Below are 25,570 nucleotides of genomic sequence, written 5' to 3' on the forward strand. Positions count from 1 at the left end.
TACAGATGGCAAAATAGTTATTTATTTCAAGTTCAATAAAATAAGATTACAAATACAACAGATTTTTGAAGCAATAGAATACTGCATTTCTTTTGCATAAACATGTTGCAATCTTTTATTTTATATATAATTAAAATACATATCTCACATTATCTTATCAAAAATAATCGTTAGTACGCTTTAGCAGGAAGCCATACAGCTTGGTGACATGGTGGGCGGAAGCATAAAGTCCGAAATCTATGGTTCTAAGTCTCTGGGCAGAACTACACAGCTGCGTTGTGTTACTGTGTTTTAGAAAATGACACAGAAGCAAAACAAAGGACGGCATATGAGAGTGGGTTGGGATCAATTCACTATCTAAAATCCATTTCAAGAAAATAAAAAAATCCTGATTGAGATTCCATTTTTCTATTAGAATTTCAATTCACTCACTGATTTTACTGAATTCCTCCTGGATGGACATCAACGCTGATTTTTTACAAAAATCAGACAAGCAATGAAGGCATTTCAAAACAATCATCAGCTAAGGCAAGTTAAATGAAGAGCTTTAGAATAAAGTTCTCAGCCAGCTTATGTACTCTAAAATGTTGGGTATTTAGTTTACAAAAAAGTAAACATACAGACCACAAATTGGTCAGAGAAAGAATGGCAGCGCTTTTGTACAGTAACCTGTCACTAATATGTGCGTTACCTCTTGTATGCTAAGCCCTAAGGTATAAAGCAGTTATATATGTGAGTTTACTTCATATATGCATCTACAAGTAAACACTGATTATGCTTTCAGTAACAAGAACATTTCTATCAAAAGTTCAAAAACAGAACTCTGATTCGACGCCATCCTGTTTGACCTTATCGTGTCCGGACCGTAAGCAAGGCCGTAGTTTCCCAGAATTCAGCTGCCCATGAGCCTTTATTCTAGCATCAGTGGACTTTACTGATTGGTTCTCCAAGTATACCCCAAACTACAAATCCCACAATACAAGTGAGGTCAATGCCAACATCATCCAGGCGTTGTACACATGACTTTTTAAAGACATTCTGCCTTCAGACAAGGTTCTATGGGTTTAGCTTAAGAGCCTATGTGCGCACTCGTAATCAACTAGAATAATAAGAAGACAGATGATTCAAATGATTATACTGGATAGGGTAAGAAAAGAGTAGATGAACTTAAGACTCTTTCTTATTCAGCGAATGATCAGCAATTTGTAAAGCATTTGGTGACATGAAACAATATCAGTGAAATAATTGTCTTCACTTACATTACAACAACTGATAAATAGTGACTTTGAAACAAATGTGAAGGTGAATAAAGATGGTCCCCATGTACTAACCACAAATTCCACCATCTTGAATCATAAATACAGTTGAAGTCGGAAGTTTACATACACTTAGGATGGAGTCATTAAAACTCGTTTTTCAACCACTCCACAAATGTCTTGTTAACAAACTATAGTTTTGGCAAGTCGGTTAGGACATCTACTTTGTGAATGACACAAGTCCTTTTTCCAACAATTGTTTACAGACAGATTATTTCACTTATCCACTGTATCACAATTCCAGTGGGTCAAAGGTTTACATACACTAAGTTGACTGTGCCTTTAAACAGCTTGGAAAATTCCAGAAAATGTCATGGCTTTAGAAGCTTCTGATAGGCTAATTGACATCATTTGAGTCAATTGGAGGTGTACCTGTGGGTGTATTTCAAGACCTACATTCAAACTCAGTGCCTCTTTGCTTGACATCATCGGAAAATCAAAAGAAATAAGCCAAGACCTCAGAATATAAATTGTAGACCTCCACAAGTCTGTTTCATCCTTGGAAGCAATTTCCAAACGCCTGAAGGTACCACATTCATCTGTACAAACAATAGTACACAAGTATAAACACCATGGGACCACGCTCAGGAAGTAGACGCATTCTGTCTCCTACAGATGAACGTACTTTGGAGTGAAAAGTGCAAATCAATCCCAGAACAAATCCTTCGCTCTACTATTATTCTGACATTTCACATTCTTAAAATAAAGTGGTGATCCTAACTGACCTAAGAAGGGACATTTTTACTCGGATTAAATGTCAGGAATTGTGAAAAACTGAGTTTTAATGTATTTGGCTCAGGTGTATGTAGACTTCCGACTTCAACTGTATTTTGATTCAGACGGAGAAGCTACTAGAAGCCGACTGTGTCAGTATCCCACTGTGGCTGATAAAGCTATACACCGTAATACATTCACTTCTTGTCAGATGGATTTCCTCACCAATGACGTCACATCCTGCCCAGACTATGAAGTAACCATAACAAACAGGGAACCGTCTACTACATGACAGTTGGTTGCCTCATCAGCTGTGGGGAACTGCAACAACCAAGTCTCCTTTAAGTGCCCAAACTCACAGCAAATATAACAAAATCTCAACTGAGTCTCTTTCTCCATACATTCTGGATTGACAACATAATTTGTATATACTGTAAGTCATAATATAAATTAAAGAAATTTAAAAAATCTATATGATTGAGGTATCCGTATTTGAACATGTCATGCAATTATGTTCATAAAAATAAGAATAATAACCTTACGTCTTCTTAATTTAATACAAAACAAATCCTTCGAGCTAAGTGTATGTTGAGGCTACAGTCTCTCTGTAAAAGCTTGAGATGAAACATAATGCAGTGAGGCACACTGACAAGATGATGAGCATGTAACCATGGATATGAAGACGATGGCAGATCAATTGTATAGAACATCAGAGTGGGTTTATGGGTGATTAGTCCCCTTCTAATTAGATGTCACTCACTGTCATGTCTGAGGCTGGAAGGAGGGACTGAGTCTCACCTAATAGTCCCCCCCCCCTCTCCCCAAACAACCCTTTCTTGTTCAGTCTACATTCCCCATACTCTCACCAGAGCAACGCCTCTCTCCTCAACCACAAACACACATCCTGCTCCGTCTACTACTGTCAAACTGACTAAACCAACTCAAACATCTGTCATTCTCCTTGTGTTTCCATGACTACTACTCCACAATCCCAGCCCAACGATGGCTGACGATCAAACATTCAAACACTTGACTAGAAAGATTATTTAAACAATATAAATAATATGTTGTAGCACGATGACCTGACATGCTGCCTTTCAAACAGCTCTGGGGCTGACTCATTCACTTCTGTTATCACTTCTTAAAATTCTGATGTGGATGTTTTGAAACGTTTAACAGGCCAAGGTTCTCTCTCTTCTCATCCCATAGTTAAGACTCCGGTGTGCATTCTGTGGTAGACAGATGTGGTTTCTGGTCCTATTTTAGGGACTCAGATGTGGATAGTGCTGAACCTGGTCCCATTTTGGCCCCTCAGTTTCATAGGTGGATGTTGTGGTAGCAAGCTGTGGTTCCCAAATCCCAACATATGAACTTAGATGTGGATGTTGTGGTAGCGGCCCTTGGAAGAGTCGATGTCGACCCGGCGAGCCTCAGCGAAGGCCAGGAAGGTGACCAGGCCCACCAGGTTCACCACAGTGATGAGGGCAAAGACAGATGCCCACGACCCTGTAGCCTCGATCAGATACCCCGAGAAATAAACCATCAGCACACCTGGAGAAACCCCCACACACGATCAGATACGCAGGGAAAATACAACAAACACAATACACTCAGACACACTGAACAATATCTGACAAAGGCATACCAATTTAGCACATGAAACAAACGCAGTCAGGCACAAAGAGTTCAGCCTCCCATTCCCAGCTGTGTGAGGTATAAGTAAATCGATTGAAATGTCAAAAACCTAACTGAAGCCATAACTGTCATGCTCTATTCCCTCAATGAGTTCTGACAAACTCTTTTCATTCCAGTATGAAATATGCATAGAGGCAATGCGAATGGTTAGAGACACAACCCAAAGTTTTGCCTTCAGAACAACCAGATGAATTATTTGTATCAGAAGTTAATGAAAGGGTAAACCAACTAGTTCTGTAACTGCTGGTGAAAGATTCATCACAGAGGCTTCAGCTTTAGTTTATAGTCCCTCGGTACAGATGCTTACCTGAAAAAGCTCCACAGGTATTCATAACACCTGAAATGAAAAATATACAAATTTGTAATATCTGACAGGACTGTAATATTCATTAGAAGGAATACACAAATGTGAAATCTGTTGAGAGGTTGATGAAGTAGTTATTGGTGTATCATACCAAACAGAGCCCCAGCACAGGACGGAGCCAGGTCCTGAACGTTCACAGACACACCACTGGAATCCAGACACAACAGTATATAAGGGGCTATATAAGGTGCTATACAGACTCCCAATCTGAATGTTACAGGACTTGCTTCAGGTATTGCTTCATATTGAGTCATAACTTAGAAATGTGACAGACCAGAGTCATAAAAAGATAAGTGGACCTACATTAGTGGCTGTTTATGTTCACATGATCTATTCCATGTTATTATCTACATCCAACATTTATCAGTCACATCCTTAAAACGGCATTGTGTCACTTTTTGGGCAACCTGACCAAATTCACATAGAAATGTGAGTTATAGATCTGTCATTCGCATTGAATGCAAGTATAAGAAGCAGTAGATATGTTCTATGCACGCTATTTCTATGCTGCCCTTTCTGAAGTAACATTTTTGTGTCTTTTACATTTGGTTTTGTACACCAGCTTCAAACAGCTGAAAATACCATATTTTACGTTAGTATTCAGACCCTTTGCTGTGAGACTCGAAAATGAGCTCAGGTGCATTCAGTTTCCACTCATTATCCTTGAGATAATCCTACAACTTGAATGGAGTCCACCTGTGGTAAATTCAATTGAATGGATATGATTTGGAAAGACACACACCTGTCTATATAAGGTTTCACAGTCGACAGTGCATGCCAGAGCAAAAACCAAGCCATGAGGTCGAATGAATTGTCCTTAGAGCTCTGAAACAGGATTGTGTTGAGGCACAGATCTAGGAAAGTGTAGCAACACATTTCTGCAACATTGAAGATCCCCAAAAATACAGTCATTCTTAAATGGAAGATGTTCGGAACCATCAAAACTCTTCCTAGAGCTGTGGTCCCGGCCAAACTGAGCAATCAGGGGAGAAAGGTCTTTGTCAGGGAGGTGACCAAGAACCTGATGGTCACTCTGACAGACCTCCAGAGTTGCTGATGGGAGAACCTTCCAGAAGGACAACCATCTCTACAGCACTCCACCAATCAGGCCTTTATGGTAGAGTGGCCAGACGGAAGCCACTCCTTAGTAAAAGGCACATGACAGCCCACTTGAAGTTAGCAAAAAAGGCACCTAAAGACTCTCAGACCATAAGAAACAAGATTGAACTCTTTGGCCTGAATGCCAAGCGTCACGTCTGGAGGAAACCTGGCACCATCCCTGTTTTTCAGCGGCAGGGACCGGGAGACTAGTCAGGTTTGAGGGAAAGATGAACAGAGCAAAGTACAGAAAGATCCTTGATGAAAACCTGCTCCAGAACGCTCAGGACCTCAGACTGGGGCGAAGGTTCACCTTCCAACAGGACAACAACTCTAAGCACACAGCGAAGACAACACAGGAGTGGCTTCGGGGCAAGTCTTTGAAAGTCCTTGAGTGGACAAGCCAGAGCCCAGACTTGAAACCGATCACACATCTCTGGAGAGACCTGAAAATAGCTGTGCAGCTCCAACCTGCCAGAGCTTGAGAGGATCTGCAGAGAAGAATGGGAGAAACTCCCCAAATACAGCTGTGCCAAGCTTGTAGCATCATACCCAAGAAAACTCAAGGCTGTAATCGCTGCCAAAGGTGCTTCAACAAAGTACTGAGTAAAGGGTCTGAATACATATGTAAATGGGATATTTCCATTTTTTTATTTTTAACTTAAAATGTCTCTAAATCTGTTTTTGCTTTATCATTATAGGTTATTGTGTGTAGATTGATGAATATATTTTTTAGAATAAGGCTGTGGAAAAAGTCATGGGGTCTTAACACTTTTCAAATTCACTGTAGTCAGAACCTAGGCCTAGGGGATAGTGGTCTAGAGGCTAGGGGTGTAATTGGGGACGTGCATTAGTACCTGTGGCTGAAGGTGGTGAGACCCATTGTGACAGAGACAAAGGCCACAGCAAAGGGGAAGGTGGTCGTGCCACACAGTAGGAGGGTAAACACACTGGACACACCCATGGAGAAGAACTGAAGAGGACACACAGGGGAACAGACACACACACACACACACACCAATTTCATTAAAAGGGTCCTTCAGGCAAATCCGAAGTTAACTTGCAATGGTAATTTGACTGAATCTGGAACAAACTACTACAGTACCTGCATAAGCTTCCTCACAGCAGCTGTGTCATAACCTAGAGAGAGACAGAATCAATGACGTGGGACAAAGATCTAGATAAAACCCTTGACCATCACATTAGGGTACCAAAACAATGAAGCTTTTATTTTGTTTCCTGATGTCAGACCAGCATTCCAATCTGTACCTTTGCTGATGAGGTGGTCGGAGAGACAGCCACTGAAGAGTGAAGAGGGGATGGACACAAACCATGGGATAACGTTAAACACCCAACCCTGAGGGGAGAACACCATCACATTTAACACCAAGAACATTGATAACAGCTCAGAGAATGACATTAAGACAATTGGTTTAAGTGATTATAGGAATATCATTAATATGTAGAGACAAAAGGCCCAACTTGATTTACATATTTTTTTTTCTACAACTTCTTTTGAAATGGCTTTCTTGTAATTACTTTATGTCGTTGATTACACGAGGGAATATCTCAGTTCCTTAGCTAGCAGGGTTTCACATCTGCACCATGTCTACAGCACCCTCTATTGGTGTTACACAGGTCTGTCAGATGCAGGGTCTGACTAGCTTTGAGTCAATTTCTATGAACACTTAAGAATGTTTGTTCTCTTTGTCATTCCAGCCTTGAACTGAAATATGGAATTTCAAGTTTTGTTTTGTCTTCTGAGGGGTTGGATTGGGAGAGGAGTGAGAGGGGTAGGATAGTGGGGGGGTTGTTAAGTTACCTTGGCGTCAGGGAAGGTGTCCTTGAAGTACGTTGGTAGCCATGATAACAATGTGAAGAAGGTGCTTGCCGTGCAAAGGTGCGTAATAATCACAGCACTGAAGGGAAGATAATCACAAAAGAGAGAGAACAAAAATATATAAATAAGTTAGTGTACCACTTCTATGACTCATAGGCTACACCATTTTAAAGCCCCAAGATACAAGGTGCTACATTGAGTGTACAAACTTTCCATGACATAAACTGACTTGGTGAATCCAGGTGAAAGATATGATCTCTTATTGATGTCTCTTGTTAAATACACTTCAATCAGTGTAGATGAAGGGGAGGAGACAGGTTAAAGAAGGATTTTTAAGCCTTGAGACAATTGAGACATGGATTGTGTATGTGTGCCATTCAGAGGGTGAATGGGCAAGACAAAATATTTAAGTGCCTTTGAACGGGGTATGGTAGTAGGTACCAGGTGCATCCGGTTTGTGTCAAGAACTGCAATGCTGCTGGATTTTTCACACTGAACAGTTTCCTGTGTGTATCAAGAATGGTCAACCACCCAAAGGACATCCAGCCAACTTGATACAACTGCAGGAAGCATTGGAGTCAACATGGGCCAGCATCCCTGTGGAACGCTTGACACCTTGTAGAGTCCATACCCCGACGAATTGAGGCTGTTCTGAGGGCAAAGGGGGCTGTAACTCATTAGGAAGGTGTTCCTAATGTTTTGTAAACTCAGTGTATACACAAGTCATTACTGGCTATAATGACTCATGTATAGGCCCCCACCACAGTTTAATTCATGTGCCTGTTCAACATAAAATCAAGCAATATCAGACTGTTGATTTGATATTATATATTTTATCACAACCGGCCGTGATCGGAAGTTCCGTAGGGCGGAGCACAATTGGCAGAGCGTCGTCTGGGTTAAAGGAGGGTTTGGCCGGGGTAGGCAGTCATTGTAAATAAGAATTTGTTCTTAACTGACTTGCCGAGCTAAATAAAGGTTAAATAAAATACAAAAATAAATTAAATGCCTCTCTCCACTGACCTTTACTCATTCATGAATTTAACAGTGTGAGCGTGATATTAATCCACGCTCTCACCAACCCTCACCCACATAATCGGCGACATTTGCTCTTCTGTTTAGTTGTTAGTTTAACTATGAGCCATTACAGGAAATGAAACCAATGAGCCTGACAAGTCCTGTCATTGTACACAGGGCGGATCAGTTGCATGGTCTGCTATATGGTTCTATAAATAACAGCCAATAGAGAGGCACAGAGGATATGAATGAAGCCTTTGAGACGGGAACATCTGCAGGGAACTGAGCTGATCAGAAAGGAGAGAGACTATAGAACTGAATCAATGTACTAGACCTCTATTTCAGTCAGTTAGGTACAGGCTAGGATGTTATTATATCTCCACCTCATCCAAGACTAAACAGTCAGCTGTTTAGACTGTCCATTTATTCACACACACACACACACACACACACACACACACACACACACACACACACACACACACACACACACACACACACAAACAAACACACAAACACAAAATTTAGTGTGGGCCTTATCTCACCAGACAGCAGGTTGTTTGAAGAGGCGCAGCCAGTGTCTCCTGGACAGTTTGGACTGGGGCCCTCCACTACCCAGTGACTCCAATGTGATGATAGGACCTGGAACAAACAAACAAACAGAGCAAGAGAGAAAGAAAGAGAGAGCGAGAGAGAGAGAAAGAGACGCAAAGAGAGAGCGAGAAAGAGGCAGTTCTGAGCTCAATGTGGTGCTTAGAGGTAGTTCATAACAGCGATAAGGTCAGATGGCTAACCCTGTACACAGCATCTTTATTCATTGCGTATTTATTCCATGTGTTATGATTTTTTTCTATATTTTTCTCAGGCATTGTTGGGAAGGGCCCATATGCATTTCAGTGTTGTTCTACATATGTTGTTTACAAAGCATGTGACAAATACAATTAGATTGGAGTGACATCAAATATCACCACTTGCAGAAAATAGATAGATAGATATGCATATTCTAATCACCACACAGATTCATAAACACACACCTAGAACACACACACGCCATCTTGGTTAATCCAAGATGGCGTAGCAAAGCAGAAGTGTTTTGTCATTGTCCCGTGTAAATTAGTTTTTTTCTGTCTTTTTTGTATATATATTTCAATATTTTTCTCTCTTTTTCCATTTTAAAATTTAACATACCTTCCGGCAACCCACCTCACCCAATTGTGACACGGATCTGCTATTTTTAGACCTCATAGCTAGAACCTCCTGGATAGCCTGGATAATACCCGCCAGTCTGCACAGCGCGATATCAACCCTGAGCTTATCGGATTGCTTTTCTCCACTACTTCACCAGATTCCTGCCGTAAGCTTTGGACCATTACTCCAGAGTGGCCCAGCTCCGAAGCTAGCCTTGAGACAGACCCATCTCCCATCCTGCTCAGTGGACCCTATGATCACTCGTCTACACAGCTGATGCCTCCCAGACTCTTCACTAACACGACTAGAAGCCACGACATCACCGGATTCCTGCCGTAAGCTCTGGACCTTTGCATCGGATCATCGCAGCTAGCCGGCTAACGCCCTTGTCCCAAAGCTAGCACCAGTTAGCCTCGAGCCAGGCGCATCTCCCGGCTAGCAAACAAAATTACTCCAGCTACAATACATCTTTTGCCATTTGGCCTGGACCATTTGTCGACACAGAGCCCCGCTGATCCATCACGACTGGTCTGCCGATGTAATCCTGTCCGATGTGCCCTCAACCGGCCTTTGTTGGTGAAGACGCTTCTGCTAGCACCGGCCTGCTAACTTTAGGAACGCCATGTCCCTCGCTTGCTAGCCTAGTAACAACTACCTTACGGCTTCCCTGTTTCATCTATTGCTGTTCACTGGACCCTATGATCACCTGGCTACATTGCTGATGCCTGCTGGACTGTTCATTCATTAATTAATCATGGTACTCCATTTTTGTTGATTTTGTTTATCTGTCAGCCCCAGCCTCAAACTCAGGCCCTGTATGTAGTTAACTTACCCTCTCTGACCATTCATTGCCATTTTACCTGTTGTTGTTTTTGTCTTAGCTGTTCTTGTCTTACCCGTTGTTGTCTTAGCTAGCTCTCCCAAACAACACCGGTGATTGCTTTATGGCTTGCTTTATGGCTCTCTAATGTCAAAATGCCCTGTATACTTTTGTTTAGGGTAGTTATCATTGTTTTATTTTATTGCTGAGCCCATAGCCCCACTCAACATGCCTCAGATCCCTCTTTTGTCCCACCTCCCACACATGCAGTGACCTCACCCAGCATAACTAGTGCCTCCAGAGATGCAACCTCTCTAATCGTCACCCAATGCCTAGATTTACCTCCACTGTACCCGCACCCTACCATACCTATCGGTACATTATGCCCTGAATCTATTCTACCACACCCAGAAATCTGCTCCTTTTATTCTCTGCCCCCAATGCACTCGACGACCAATTTTGATAGCCTTTAGCCGTACCCTCATCCTACTCCTCCTCTGCTCCTCGGGTGATGTAGAGGTTAAGCAAGGCCCTGTGTGTTCCCAGGCGCTCTCATTTGTTGACTTCTGTAACCATAAAAGCCTTGGTTTCATTAATGTTAACATCAGAAGCCTCCTCCCGAAGTTTGTTTTACTCACACCAGGCCAACCCTGATGTCCTTCCTGTGTCTGTATCCTGGCTTCCACCCCTAACTACAACATTTTCCATCAAGATAGAACTGCCAGAGGGGGAGGAGTTGCAATCTACTGCAGAGATAGCCTGCAAAGTTCTGTCATACTTTCCAGGTCTATGCCCAAACAGTTCGAGCTTCTAATTTTAAAAATGAATCTCTCCAGAAATAAATCTCTCACTATCGCCGCCTGTTATAGACCCCCCTTAGCTCCCAGCTGTGCCCTGGACAGCATATGTGAATTGATTGCCCCCCATCTATCTATCAAACGACCACCCCTCATCAATGTCAAATGCCCCCTAAAACACTTATGCGAGCAGGCCTTTCTAATCGACCTGGCCCGGGTATTCTAGAAGGATTTGGACCTCATCCCGTCAGTAGAGGATGCCTGGTTGTTCTTTAAAAGTAATTTCTTCACCATCTAAAATAGGCATGCCCCTTTCAGAAAATGCAGAAATAAGAACAGATATAGCCCTTGGTTCACTCCAGACCTGACTGCCCTCGACCAGCACAAAAAACATCCTGTGGCGTACTGCACTAGCATCGAATTGTCCCCGCGATATGCTACTTTTCAGGGACGTCAGGAACCAATACATACAGTCAGTTAGGAAAGCAAAGGCTAGCTTTATCAAACAGAAATGTGCATCCTGTAGCTCTTATTCCAAAAAGTTCTGGGACACTAAATTCCATGGGGAATAAGAGCACCTCCTCCCAGCTGCCTACTGCACTGAGGCTGGGAAACACGGTCACCACCGATAAATCCACGATAATTTCAATAAGCATGTCTCTACGGCTGGCCATGCTTTCCTTCTGGCTACCCCAACCCCAGCAAACAGCTCTGCACCCCCCGCAGCGACTTGCCCAAGCCTCCCCAGCTTCTCCTTCACCCAAATCCAGATAGCAGAAAGAGCTGCAAAACCTGGACCCGTACAAACCAGCTGGGCTAGACAATCTGGACCCTCTCTTTCTAAAATTATCCTCTGAAATTGTTGCAACCCCTATTACTAGTCTGTTCAACCTCTCCTTCGTATTGTCCAAGATTCCTAAAGATTGGAAAGCTGCAGCGGTCATCCCCCTCTTCAAAGGGAGTGACACTCTAGACCCAAACTATTACAGACCTATATCCATCCTGCCCTGCCTTTCTAAAGTCTTCAAAGGCCAAGTTAACAAACAGATCACTGACCATTTCGAATCCCACCGTACCTTCTCCGCTGTGCAATCCGGTTTCTGAGCTGGTCACGGGTGCACCTCAGCCACGCTCAAGGTACTAAACGATATCATAACCGCCATCGATAAAAGACAGTACTGTGCAGCCGTCTTCATCAACCTGGCCAAGGCTTTCGACTCCGTCAATCACCACATTCTTATCAGCAGACTCAACAGCCTCAAATGACTGCCTCTCCTGGTTCAGCAACTACTTCTCAGACAGAGTTCAGTATGTCAAATCGGAGGGCCTGTTGTCCGGACCTCTGGCAGTCTCTATGGGGGTAACACAGGGTGAAATTCTCGGGTCGACTCTTTTTCTGTATATATCAATGACGTCGCTCTTGCTGCGGGTGATTCCTTGATCCACCTCTAATCAGATGACACCATTCTGTATACATCTGGCCCCTTTGGACACTGGGTTTACAAACCTCCAAACGAGCTTCAATCCCATACAACACTCCTTCTGTGGCCTCCTACTGCTCTAAAAACGCTAGTAAAGTTAAATGCATGCGCTTCAACCGATTGCTGCCCACACCTGCATCACTACTCTTGTCGGTTCTGACTTAGAATATGTGGAAAACTACAAATACATGTGTCTGGCTAGACTGTAACCTTTCCTTCCAGACTCATATTAAGCATCTCCAATCCAAAATTAAATCTAGAATCGGCTTCCTATTTCGCAACAAAGCCTCCTTCATTCACTCTGCCAAACATACCCTCATAAAACTGACTATCCTACCGATCCTCGACTTCGGTGATGTCATTTACAAAATAGCCTCCAACACTCTACTCAGCAAACTGGACGCAGTCTATCACAGTGCCATCCGTTTTGTCACCAAAGTCCCATATACCACCCATCACTGTGACCTGTATGCTCTCGTCGGCTGGTCCTCTCTACATGTTAGTCGCCAGGCCCACTGGCTCCAGGTCATCTACAGCCTTGGCCAAAACTTTTGAGAATGACACAAATATTAATTTCCACAAAGTTTGCTGCCTCAGTGTCTTTAGATATTTTTGTCAGATGTTACTATGGAATATTGAAGCATAATTACAAGCATTTCATAAGTGTCAAAGGCTTTTATTGACAATTATATAAAGTTGATGCAAAGAGTCAATATTTGCAGTGTTGACCCTTCTTTTTCAAGACCTCTGCAATCCACCTCGGCATGCTGTCAATTAACTTCTGGGCCACATCCTGACTGATGGCAGCCCAGTCTTGCATAATCAAAGCTTGGAGTTTGTCGGAATTTGTCTGACAAACTTTTGTTTGTCCACCCGCCTCTTGAGGATTGACCACAAGTTCTCACTGGGATTAAGGTCTGGGGAATTTCCTTGCCATGGACCCAAAATATCGACGTTTTGTTCCCCGAGCCACTTAGTTATCACTTTTGCCTTATGTCAAGGTTCTCCATCATGCTGGAAAAGGCATTGTTCGTCACCAAACTGTTCCTGGATCGTTGGGAGAAGTTGCTCTCGGAGGATGTGTTGGTACCATTCTTTATTCATGGCTGTGTTCTTAGGCAAAATTGTGAGTGAGCCCACTCCTTTGGCTGAGAAGCAACCCCACACATGAATGGTCTCAGGATGCTTTACTGTTGGCATGACACAGGACTGATGGTAGCACTCACCTTGCCTTCTCCGGACATGCTTTTTTCCGGATGCCCCAAACAATCAGAAAGGGGATTCAAAGAAAATGACTTTATCCCAGTCCTCAGCAGTCCAATCCCTGTACATTTTGCAGAATATCAGTCTGTCCCTGATGTTTTCCCTGGAGAGAAATGGCTTCTTTGCTGCCCTTCTTGACACCAGGCCATTCTCCAAAAGTCTCACTGTGCGTGCAGATGCACTCACACCTGCCTGCTGCCATTCCTGAGCAAGCTCTGTACTGGTGGTGCCACGATCCCGCAGCCGAATCAACTTTAGGAGACGGTCCTGGCGCTTGCTGGACTTTCTTGGGCACCCTGAAGCCTTCTTCACAACAATTGAACCGCTCTCCTTGAAGTCCTTGATGATCCGATAAATGGTTGGTTTAGGTGCAATCTTACTGGCAGCAATATCCTTGCCTGTGAAGCCCTTGTTGTGCAAAGCAATGATGACTGCACGTGTTTCCTTGGAGGTAACCATGGTTGACAGAGGAAGAACAATGATTCCAAGCACCACCCTCCTTTTGAAGCTTCCAGACTTATTTTATTTTATTTATTTTACCTTTATTTAACTAGGCAAGTCAGTTAAGAACAAATTCTTATTTTCAATGACGGCCTAGGAACAGTGGGTTAACTGCCTGTTCAGGGGCAGAACAACAGATTTGTACCTTGTCAGCTCGGGGATTCAAACTTGCAACCTTTCGGTTACTAGTCCAACGCTCTAACCACTAAGCTACCCTGCCGCCCCAGTTACTCGAACTCAATCAGCATGACAGAGTGATCTCCAGCCTTGTCCTCGTCAACACTCACACCTGTGTTAACGAGAGAATCACTGACATGATGTCAGCTGGTCCTTTTGTCGCAGGGCTGAAATGCAGTGGAAATGTTTTTGTGGGATTAAGTTCATTTGAATGGCAAAGAGGGACTTTGCAATTGATTGCAATTCATCTGATCACTCTTCATAATATTCTGGATTAAATGCAAATTGCCATCATACAAACTGAGGCAGCAGACTTTGTGAAAATTAATGTGGCATTAATGTGTCTCAAAACTTTTGTATAAGTCTCTGCCTTATCTCAGCTCACCATAACAACACCCACCCGTAGCACGCGCTCCAGCAGGTATATCTCACTGGTCATCCCCAAAGCCAACACCTTCTTCGGCTGCCTTTTCTTACAGTTCTCTGCTGCCAATGACTGGAACGAATTGCAAAAATCGCTGAAGTTGGAGATTTATATCTCCCTCACTAACTTTAACTATCAGCTATCTGAGCAGTTTAACGGTCGCTGCAGCTGTACACAGCCCATCTGTAGATAGCCCATCCAACTACCTACCTTATCCCCATATTGTTTTTATTTACTTTTTTGCACACCAGTATTTCTACCCGCACATCATCATCTGCACATCTATCACTCCAGTGTTCATTTGCTAAATTGAAATTACTTCACTACAATTGGCCTATTTATTGCTTTACCTCCTTACTCCATTTGCACACACTGTGTATAGATTTTTCTATTGTGTTATTGACTGTACGTTTGTTTATGTGCAACTCTGTGTTGTTGTTTTTTGTCGCACTGCTTTGCTTTATCTTGGCCAGGTCGCAGTTGTAAATGAGAACTTGTTCTCAACTGGCCTACCTGGTCAAACAAACACACACACACACACACACACACCTTACCTTCCCCTTTGAGCAGGTATTTCCACATGCAGTACGCCCAGAGGACAGAGAGCACGCCTGACACATAGAACACGCTCTCCCAACCATACAGGTCCAGCATGAGGGAACCAGCCCCACCAATCACCAGTGTTCTGCAGGAGACAACAGCATGGTCACACACACACAGACGGTAGTTCAAAGAGCTTTAGCTGCGCACCTCATTGTGTATTTATGGTTTACTACTAAAATGGCAAAACAAGAACATCTGTGGAGAGCTTCTGACTGGAGACGTCTGTGGCCCACTGATGAGCTGTTTATGACCAGCCCAAAATGACATGTTGTCATCCCTCCCCAACTCCAATGATAAATGTCTGACCCTGGCTTCCATAGCACATGACCTTAACAACAGCAGTAGAATCTGCCCAAAGGCACAGATCTAGGACTAATTTACCTTCACCCAAACCTATCATAAACCCTTAGTGGGGGAAATGCAAAACAGACCTTAGATCAGCGTCTAAACAGGAAGTGCTGCAGAGTTAGACTCACCCCAGGTAGGAGCCACTGCCCACAGTGCTCATGAGGAATCCTCTCTCACTCTCCACCACCTTCTGAGAACACAGGCTGGCCAGAGACGGGTAGTGGACACCTAGAGGTACACATACACACATTCAATGCCTCTGTTCACCAGTTACAATCCCAGTTTCCCTATGTGTCCCTAGTCATAATCCCAGTTTCCCTTGTCATGATCCCAGTTTCCTATGTGTTCCTAGTCATATTCCCAGTTTCCTTAGTCACAATCCCAGTTTCCCTATGTATCCCTAGTCTTAATCTCAGTTTCCCTGTGTACCAAATCATAACCCAGTTTCCTTATGTGTCCCTAGTCATAATGCCAGTTTCCCTGTGTCCCTAGTCATAATCCCAGTTTCCCTGTGTCCCAAATCATAATGGCAGTTTCAAATCAAATCAAAGTTTATTTGTCACGTGCGCCGAATACAACAGGTGTAGATGCTTACTTACAGTGAAATGCTTACTCACAGGCTCTAACCAATAGTGCAAAAAAGGTGTTAGGTGAACAATAGGTAAGTAAAGAAATAAAACAACAGTAAAAAGACAGGCTATATACAGTAGCGAGGCTACATATAGGCACCGGTTAATCAGGCTTTCCCAATGTGTCTCTAGTCATAATCCCAGTTTTCCTATGTGTCTCTAGTCACAAGCCCAGTTTCCCTATGCATCTCTAGTCATAATCCCAGTTTCCCTATGCATCTCTAGTCATAATCCCAGTTTCCCTATGTGTCCCTAGTCATAATCCCAGTTTCCTTGTGACCCTAGTCATAATCCCAGTTTCCCTATGTGTTCCTAGTCATATTCCCAGTTTCCTTAGTCACAATCCCAGTTTCCCTATGTATCCCTAGTCTTAATCTCAGTTTCCCTGTGTCCCAAATCATAACCCAGTTTTCTTATGTGTCCCTAGTCATAATGCCAGTTTCCCTGTGTCCCTAGTCATAACCCAGTTTCCCTGTGTCCCTAGTCATAATCCCAGTTTCCCTGTGTCCCTAGTCATAATCCCAGTTTCCCTATGTGTTCCTCATCATATTCCCTAGTCATAATCCCAGTTTCCCTATGTGTCTCTACTCATAATCCCAGTTTCCCTATGTGTCTCTAGTCATAATCCCAGTTTCCCTATGCATCTCTCGTCATAATCCCAGTTTCACTATGCACCTCTAGTCATAATCCCAGTTTCACTATGTGTCTCTAGTCATAATTAGTGCGCTATTTAGGAATACATAAAGGAGTGATTTTAGATGCAGCCAAGCTTTTCATTAGCCCCCAGTGCCCAGTGACCCCTGACCTTGCAGCAGCCCCATAAGGAAGCGGGCCAGCGTCATGGAGAAGATGGGCTGAGAGCAGAAGTGGGCCAGGATGGGCGTGAAGGCTGTCATCGCCCCCCAGGCCGCCGCAGAGAGGAGGAGCACCTTCTCACCTCCAACCCTGAGGGACACAGATGGAAATAATACTGTTACTATAACTACAGACACTCTCCAGTAATATAACACTATTGTTACTGTTACAATTATACAGTCTCACCTCTAGCCCTGAAAGAAAGTCATAACATGGTTATTACTACAGTATTACAATACAGGTCAAACCTTGAGGGGAAGTGATGGAGTTATATAACATTATCATTACTACTGCACTACTAACCCCCCTTCAACCCTGAAGGGAAGAGATGGAGTTCTATAACATTATCATTACTACTGCACTACTAACCCCCTCCTTCAACCCTGAAGGGAAGTGATGGAGTTATATAACATTATCATTACTACTGCACTACTAACCCTCCCCCTTCAACCCTGAAGGGAAGAGATGGAGTTATATAACATTATCATTACTACTGCACTACTAACCCCCTCCCTCCTTCAACCCTGAGGGGAAGTGATGGAGTTATATAACATTATCATTACTACTGCACTACTAACCCCCTCCTTCAACCCTGAGGGGAAGTGATGGAGTTATATAACATTATCATTACTACTGCACTACTAACCCCCTCCTTCAACCCTGAAGGGAAGTGATGGAGTTATATAATATTATCATTACTACTGCACTACTAACCCCCTCCTTCAACCCTGAAGGGAAGAGATGGAGTTATATTACATTATCATTACTACTGCACTACTAACCCCCTCTTTCGACCCTGAGGTGAAGAGAGTTATGAAACAAAGATAATGTTGACAGTTACGCTCGATATACAACCTAAGAGACAGACACAGTACTATAACCCCATGAAAACAATTCAACCTTGAGGGAAGATATGTTTAGGCCTATGCATCTCAACAGTGCAACATGCATTTCCTCATCTACCTTTCTTTATTTGAACTATTCTTAAAAACATGGACATACACTAAACAACAATATAAAACACAACATGCAAAAATTTCATTTATTTTATTGAGTTACAGTTCATTAAAGGAAATCAGTCAATTGAAATAAATTAATTAGGCCCTAATCTATGGATTTCACATGACTGGGAATACAGATATGCATCTGTTGGTCACAGATACCTGAAAAAAAATGGGCCTCAGGATCTCGTTACGGTATTTTTGAGCATTCAAATTGCCATAGATAAAATTCAATTGGGTTCCTTGTCCGTAGCTTATGCCTGCCCATAACATAACCTCACTGCCACCATAGGGCACTCTTTTCAAAACGTTGACATCAACGAACCGCTCACCCATACGGCACCATACACGTGGTCTGCGGTTGTGAGGCCAGTTGGACGTACTGCCAAATTCTCTAAAATGACGTTGGAGGTGGCTTATGGTAGAGAAATGTACTTCCCTTGCAACAGCTCTGGTGAACCTTCCTGCAGTCAGCATGCCAATTGCACACTCCTTCAAAACTTGAGACATCTGTGGAATCGTGCTGTATGTCAAAACTGCATGTTTTAGAGTAGCCTTTTATTGTCGCCAGCACAAGGTGCACCTGTGTAATGATCATGCTGTTTAAATCAGCTCCTTGATATGCCACACCTGTCAGATGGATGGATTATCTTGGCAACGGAGAAATGCTCACTAACAGGGATATAAACAAATTTGTGCACAAAATCTGAGAGAAATAAGCTTTTTGTGCGTATTGAAAATTTCTGGAATCTTTTATTTCAGCTCATGAAACATGGGAACAACACTTTACATGTTGCGTTTATATTTTGGTTCAGTGTATATGAAACCAGGTTATCCACTTGTTTCCAACAAGAGGCTTTCACCTCTCCTGTGTTGTCAGAACAATGCAATTGAAGAAAAGAAGACAAGAAAAAGGAGGCTACTTTTAATTAAGCAACAAGGCAAAGAGGTGTGGTATATGACCAATATACCACAAACCCCTGAGGTGCCTTACTGCTATTACAAACTGGTTACCAAAGTAATTAGAGCAGTAAAAATAAACATTTTGTCATACCCGGTCTGATATACCATGGCTTTCAGCCAATCAGAATTCAGGCCTCAAACCACCCAGTTCATAATTCCAATGAATAGCTCCATATTTCCTGGTTCCTTCCTCTAACATCTGAAAGGACTGAACAGATATCAGTAGTGATATGATAATAGCTTCAGGTGTCTGCCAAAGGTGTTTAGACCAAATATGCTCTAGTAGAGTTTAGTCAGAATACTGTTTCACTTCATTGATTTTGGGGGGTGGTTTGTCCTTTGACAAATCAACTGTAAATTTCGGTGTTCCTCAAGGTTCCGTTTTAGGACTACTATTGTTTTCACTATATATTTTACCTCTTGGGTACCTCTCCCTTATTCGAAAACATAATGTTAACTTTCACTGCTATGCGGATGACACACAGCTGTACATTTCAATGAAACATGGTGAAGCCCCAAAATTGCCCTTGCTAGAAGCATGTGTTTCAGACATAAGGAAGTGGATGGCTGCAAACTTTCTACTTTTAAATTTGGACAAAACAGAGATGCTTGTTCTTGGTCCCAAGAAACAAAGAGATATTCTGTTGAATCTGACAATTAATCTTAATGGTTGTACAGTCGTCTCAAATAAAACTGTGAAGGACCTCGGCGTTACTCTGGACCCTGATCTCTCTTTTGAAGAACATATCAAGACCATTTCCAGGACAGCTTTTTCCCATCTATGTAACATTGCAAAAATCAGAAACTTTCTGTCCAAAGATGATGCAGAAAAATTAATCCATGCTTTTGTCACTTCGAGGTTAGACTACTGCAATGCTCTACTTTCCGGCTACCCGGATAAAGCACTAAATAAACTTCAGTTAGTGCTAAATACGGCTGCTAGAATCCTGACTAGAACCAAAAAATTTGATCATATTACTCCAGTGCTAGCCTCCCTACACTGGCTTCCTGTCAAAGCAAGGGCTGATTTCAAGGTTTTACTGCTAACCTACAAAGCATTACATGGGCTTGCTCCTACCTATCTCTCTGATTTGGTCCTGCCGTACATACCTACACGTACGCTACAGTCACAAGACGCAGGCCTCCTAATTGTCCCTAGAATTTCTAAGCAAACAGCTGGAGGCAGGGCTTTCTCCTATAGAGCTCAATTTTTATGGAACGGTCTGCCTACCCATGTCAGAGATGCAAACTCGGTCTCAACCTTTAAGTCTTTACTGAAGACTCATCTCTTCAGTGGGTCATATGATTGAGTGTAAGTCTGGCCCAGGAGTGGGAAGGTGAATGGAAAGGCTCTGGAGCAACGAACCGCCCTTGCTATCTCTGCCTGGCCGGTTCCCCTCTTTCCACTGGGATTCTCTGCCTCTAACCCTATTACAGGAGCTGAGTCACTGTCTTACTAGGGCTCTCTCATGCCGTCCCTGGAAGGGGTGCGTCTCCTGAATGGGTTGATTCACTGATGTGGTCATCCTGTCTGGGTTGGTGCCTCCCCTTGGGTTGTGCCATGGAGGAGATCTTTGTGGGCTATACTCAGTCTTGTCTCAGGATGGTAAATTGGTGGTTGAAGATATCCCTCTAGTGGTGTGGGGGCTGTGCTTTGGCAAAGTGGGTGGGGTTATATCCTTCCTGTTTGGCCCTGTCCGGGGGTGTCCTCGGATGGGGCCACAGTGTCTCCTGACCCCTCCTGTCTCAGCCTCCAGTATATATGCTGCAGTAGTTTATGTGTCGGGGGGCTAGGGTCAGTTTGTTATATCTGGAGTACTTCTCCTGTCCAATTCGGTGTCCTGTGTGAATCTAAGTGTGCGTTCTCTAATTCTTTCCTTCTCTCTCTCTTGGAGGACCTGAGCCCTAGGACCATGCCCCAGTACTACCTGACATGATGACTCCTTGCTGTCCCCAGTCCACCTGGCCGTGCTGCTGCTCCAGTTTCAACTGTTCTGCCTTATTATTATTCGACCGTGCTGGTCATTTATGAACATTTGAACATCTTGGCCATGTTCTGTTATAATCTCCACCCGGCACAGCCAGAAGAGGACTGGCCACCTCACATAGCCTGGTTCCTCTCTAGGTTTCTTCCTAGGTTTTGGCCTTTCTAGGGAGTTTTTCCTAGCCACCGTGCTTCTACACCTGCATTGCTTGCTGTTTGGGGTTTTAGGCTGGGTTTCTGTACAGCACTTTGAGATATCAGCTGATGTACGAAGGGCTATATTAATAAATTTGATTTGGAGTTGAAAGCAGACGCTTCTGAACTTGGAACACTCCAATGACTTATTTCTGTTGACATGTGACATGACCCTGAGCTTCTCCTGCCATGTGAAGAGATGGAGAGAATGATTTTACAAATACGTTTTACACTGATATTTCACTCTATAGGCCATTTACATGTCTTGGTACTAATATTTCTAACCAGGAAACAACTGTTAGGCAGGGTAATTAAGAAAGTACTGACTGGATGATTTGATCCGCTTTGAATGGGAGCAGCATACAAAGAAAACACAACTAACCAGTAATGTCATTCCTGTAACCAAGAGAACTGCACCCTTTTCACCACGAGACACCGGCACAAGTGCTGGGTCCTCCTCAAATAACAGTGACATACTGCCCTTCAAATTCCACTCATGACTCTTAGCCTCTCAACCTCAAATATCCCCAAACGACATTCCATTCATATTCTACAGCATGGGTATTCAACTCTGACCCTACGAGGTCCGCAGCCTGCTGGGTCTGTTCTACCTGATAATCAATTGCACATACCTGGTGTCTCAGGTCTAAATAAGTCCCTTATTATAGGAGAGGAACAATGAAAATAAAGAGTTTGAGGGCCTTACAGCTTGTGCAGTAGAATCTCTCTACCATGACATTCTATCACCATCCCTCGGTTCTTTTGCTTTTAGGACCAATGGGTAATAGCATTGTAATAGGGTGTTTTTAAAGTGAATATGATTCATATAAAATGCCTTGTTTTATAGGCTGTATTGTCCTGATGGAGCAGCTGTAAGATGTAAATTGTAATAGGAATATTTAAAGAAGCTACATCACACACACACACACACACAGTATTCAGACTCCTTCCCTTTTTCTACTTTACGTTACAGCCTTATTCTAAAATGAATTAAATAAAAATTCTCAATCTACATACAATACCACATAATGAAAGCAAAAAAGGTTTTGAAATTTTTGCAAATTTATTTTTAGAAACAAAAATACCTTATTTACATAAGTATTCAGACCCTGTGCTATGAGGTGCATCCTGTTTGCATTGATCATCCTTGAGATGTTTCTACAACTTGAATGGAGTCCACCTGCGGTAAACTTAATTGATTGGACATGATTTGGAAAGGTGTCAATATTAAAGGTCCCACAGCTGAAAATGCATGTTAGAGAAAACACCAAGCCATTGTGTCGAAGGAATTATCCTTAGAGGTCTGAGACAGGATTGTGTTGAGGCACAGATATGGGGAAGGGTACCAAAAAATGTCTGCAGCATTGAAGGTCCCCAAGAACACAGTGGCCTCCTTCCATTTAAGAATGATGCTCTTTCTACTCTTTCTTGAACTGGCCGCCTGGCCAAACTGAGCAATCGGGGGAGAGGGGCCTAGGTCAGGGATGTGACCAAGAACCAGATGGTCACAGACAGAGCTCCAGAGCTCCTCTGTGGAGATGGGAGAACATTCCAGAAGGACAACCATCTCTGCAGCACTCCACCAATCAGGCCTTTATGGTAGAATAGCCAGACGGAAGCCATTCCTCAGTAAAAGGCACATGACAGCCCAATTGATGTTTGCCAAAAGGTACAAAAAGAATCTCATAACCATGAAAAACAAGATTTGTCTGGTCTGATGAAACCAAGATTGAACTCATTGGTCTGAATGCCAAGCATCACGTGTGGATGAAACCTTGCACCATCTTTACGGTGAAGCATGGTGGTGGCAGCATCATGCTGTGGGGATGTTTTTCAGCGGCAGGGACTGGGAGACTAGTCAGGTTCGAGGGAAAGATGAACTGAGCAAAGTACAGAGATCCTTGATGAAAACCTGCTCCAGAGCACTCAGTACCTCAGACTGATGACATTATGAACACTGTGACTCTGTAGCAGCTGGCAAAGTCACTGTATATTGCTTTGACCTCGTACCAGCCTTTCAGCTTGATGTTTAGAGAACATTTGGTACCGTCTGATTAGAATATAAAAGGGCCTGTCTCCATTCTTTTTTTGTTGCTTCTGCTCTGGAGGGGTTCTCCCTGAATTATTGTAATAACCAACAACTGCTCTTCTTTTTGTTCACTTAAATCCCAAACAGACGTGTAAAACAGACAAAGTTTTAGGCTATTTAATTCTCAAATTTCAGGGCTCATTGGACCCCATTGTCCATCTGTGAATAAACGTAATGCAATCGACACTTTTTATTCTAGATATTGTATGTAATGAGAGCAGCTGCAGGTTGTGCAAACAGGCAATAAAGTATAATCATCTCCTCTTGTTGCCCACCTGTCGCTGACGTAGCCTCCGAGGACCTGTGTGAAGCAGTAACCCCAGAAGAAGCTACCCAGCACCATGCCCTGATCCCTCTTGGTCCAGTTGAACTTCTCCGCCATGCTAACGGCACAGATGGGCATGGCCACGCGGGCACAGTACAGCAGACAGGTCCCCAGCAGTAGCACCACCGTCCATACCCGCGCCAGGGGTCTGCATAGCGGGGACAGAGGACATAAGTGTGACTAGCAGAAAACAGGGATGTGTGTGAGAGGTACATTAATGTGTTCGGTGTGTGTAAGTGACAATATGTGTGAGTAAGAGTAGGTGTGATATTCTCAGTAAAACCAACATCTGTGCATTTATTCTGATTGTTTCTTGTAAATGGAAAATTGGAACTTAAACTAAACCAACTACGCATTTTCACAGAACTTGAAACGTCTAAATTTGACTGGGCTAAATTGTGTTAACTAGATAGGTTAGGCCTAAATCTCATTATATGATAATTATTTGCGTGAATCTGACTGAATTCTTAGTTGGCAAGTCAAAGCAAAGATTAGGCTATCATGCCTTTAAGAAAATTCCAGGAATGCCTGACTATCAGACTTCCTAGACCTAGAAGCTTTTAAATTCCCCAAAGCTATGTGTGTGCAGCTTAGTAAAGTTAGCTTTAAAATCATCTTGAGACCACCAGTTGACAGGCATCTGATTAATAAGAAAGTCGAGTATTTATTTGGGAATGTCCCTCGTAGCAGTGTTACATTTGGACTCAAACGTAGCAACAAAGTATCAAAAACAAAGCTACATGTGTATGAGTGGTAGATTTGATGTTTGCTGAAATCAAGGGAGAGAAACATTTTCTGAAAATATAATTTGCCATTGCCAACACATTACAGTAAACTATAGAGGAGCAGGAATCATTGCAAACTTGTATGGCATTTGCTAAATAAGGAACTAACAATCTCTCATATGTTATTATATTATGTGTGGTTAAAAACATATAAAGAAAGGGTGTGTCATTTCCTTATGGTAGTTTTACGTTGAGATGAACACTTCTAGACTGTGGGAAAAACGTGAGATTGGCTACTGAAAATCGTCGTAAATTTACCTTGGCCAATACGTATTCGGTTCACTCCACTTCTTCTGATGACCTCCAGCGACCCCGGTTTTGTCTGTGGTTTTTTCTTTGAGGCAGACCAAATCTGGACTAGAGTTCTTTCCATGTTTTTGCAGAATTGCCATTCAACGAAAGAGGTATACAATTTGATTTGCTGTCTCCTGCACTTTACAATTCAGCGCAGTAGGCTATGGAATGAGTGAAGAAAGTCGACAAAAATAAACGCTTGTTCGATGTTCGCGATGATACAGATGTATCATTTCCTTTTGATTACCGTGTAGGCCAATCCATAATGTTACTGCCGTGTGATAAAAAGTGCACGGGTGATTAGAGACGAATCGCCTTGAGTTTGACGATAAATCCACGTGTCAGTATTTTTTCAGCCACGCAGTTCTTCCTGCCAACAGTAGGTTACATCGGAAGCAGCATTAAAGAAGCGACTCAGTCCTTTTCAAAAAACAGCATGAATTTGGTCAGAGTGAAAATTCCCAGTCTTCTTTACCCGCGGCATGGCTATCCGGTTCTAGCGCTTCACCATGACTGTGCAATATTCTAGACATTATATTCTTCCCTGAATGATACCCGATCGGATTGCACAGCAAAAAGAGAAAAAACAACTAATGTCCCAGGCATAGGATACCACAGAATGTTAGTCTATAATGGCCAAATCATCCTGAATTTTTCAACTCATGTTTGACGTTGCCCTGCTACGATGTGATTGGCGTTGTCATCCTTGCTCATAGGACAGCCAGTGATGCTGCATAACGTATTCACAGAGTTGGTTCATCTGCCCTAGGCTGGATGAGGTATCAACTACCAAGAATCGGCAGT

General features: G+C 42.9%; 1 protein-coding gene across 1 annotated transcript; it reads right to left on the minus strand.

Moving 5' to 3' along the window:
• On the minus strand, positions 1-25,447 carry LOC135527893 (voltage-gated purine nucleotide uniporter SLC17A9-like). Its single transcript, XM_064956531.1, has 13 exons — positions 24,731-25,447; positions 23,638-23,835; positions 17,081-17,220; positions 15,775-15,874; positions 15,250-15,380; positions 8,590-8,686; positions 7,010-7,106; positions 6,457-6,544; positions 6,293-6,327; positions 6,045-6,160; positions 4,181-4,236; positions 4,033-4,062; positions 1-3,581 (listed from the first exon to the last, which is right to left on the minus strand). The coding sequence occupies exons 1-13, from the start codon at positions 24,862-24,864 to the stop codon at positions 3,403-3,405; spliced, it is 1,401 nt and encodes a 466-aa protein (XP_064812603.1). The 5' UTR covers positions 24,865-25,447; the 3' UTR covers positions 1-3,402.
• Between the last annotated feature and the right edge of the window lie 123 nt (positions 25,448-25,570).

The sequence above is a fragment of the Oncorhynchus masou genome, chromosome 33, assembly GCF_036934945.1.
Source record: "Oncorhynchus masou masou isolate Uvic2021 chromosome 33, UVic_Omas_1.1, whole genome shotgun sequence".
Classification (NCBI taxonomy): Eukaryota; Metazoa; Chordata; class Actinopteri; order Salmoniformes; family Salmonidae; genus Oncorhynchus; species Oncorhynchus masou.

Excerpts from the sequence above, each read along its gene's own strand:
- LOC135527893 (XM_064956531.1), bottom strand. The coding sequence starts at position 24,864 with ATGGCAATTCTGCAAAAACATGGAAAGAACTCTAGTCCAGATTTGGTC. Across the intron at positions 23,836-24,730 it reads CCGAATACGTATTGGCCAAG|ACCCCTGGCGCGGGTATGGA; the intron begins GTAAATTTACGA and ends CCCGCTATGCAG. Across the intron at positions 17,221-23,637 it reads GGAGGCTACGTCAGCGACAG|GGTTGGAGGTGAGAAGGTGC; the intron begins GTGGGCAACAAG and ends TGTGTCCCTCAG.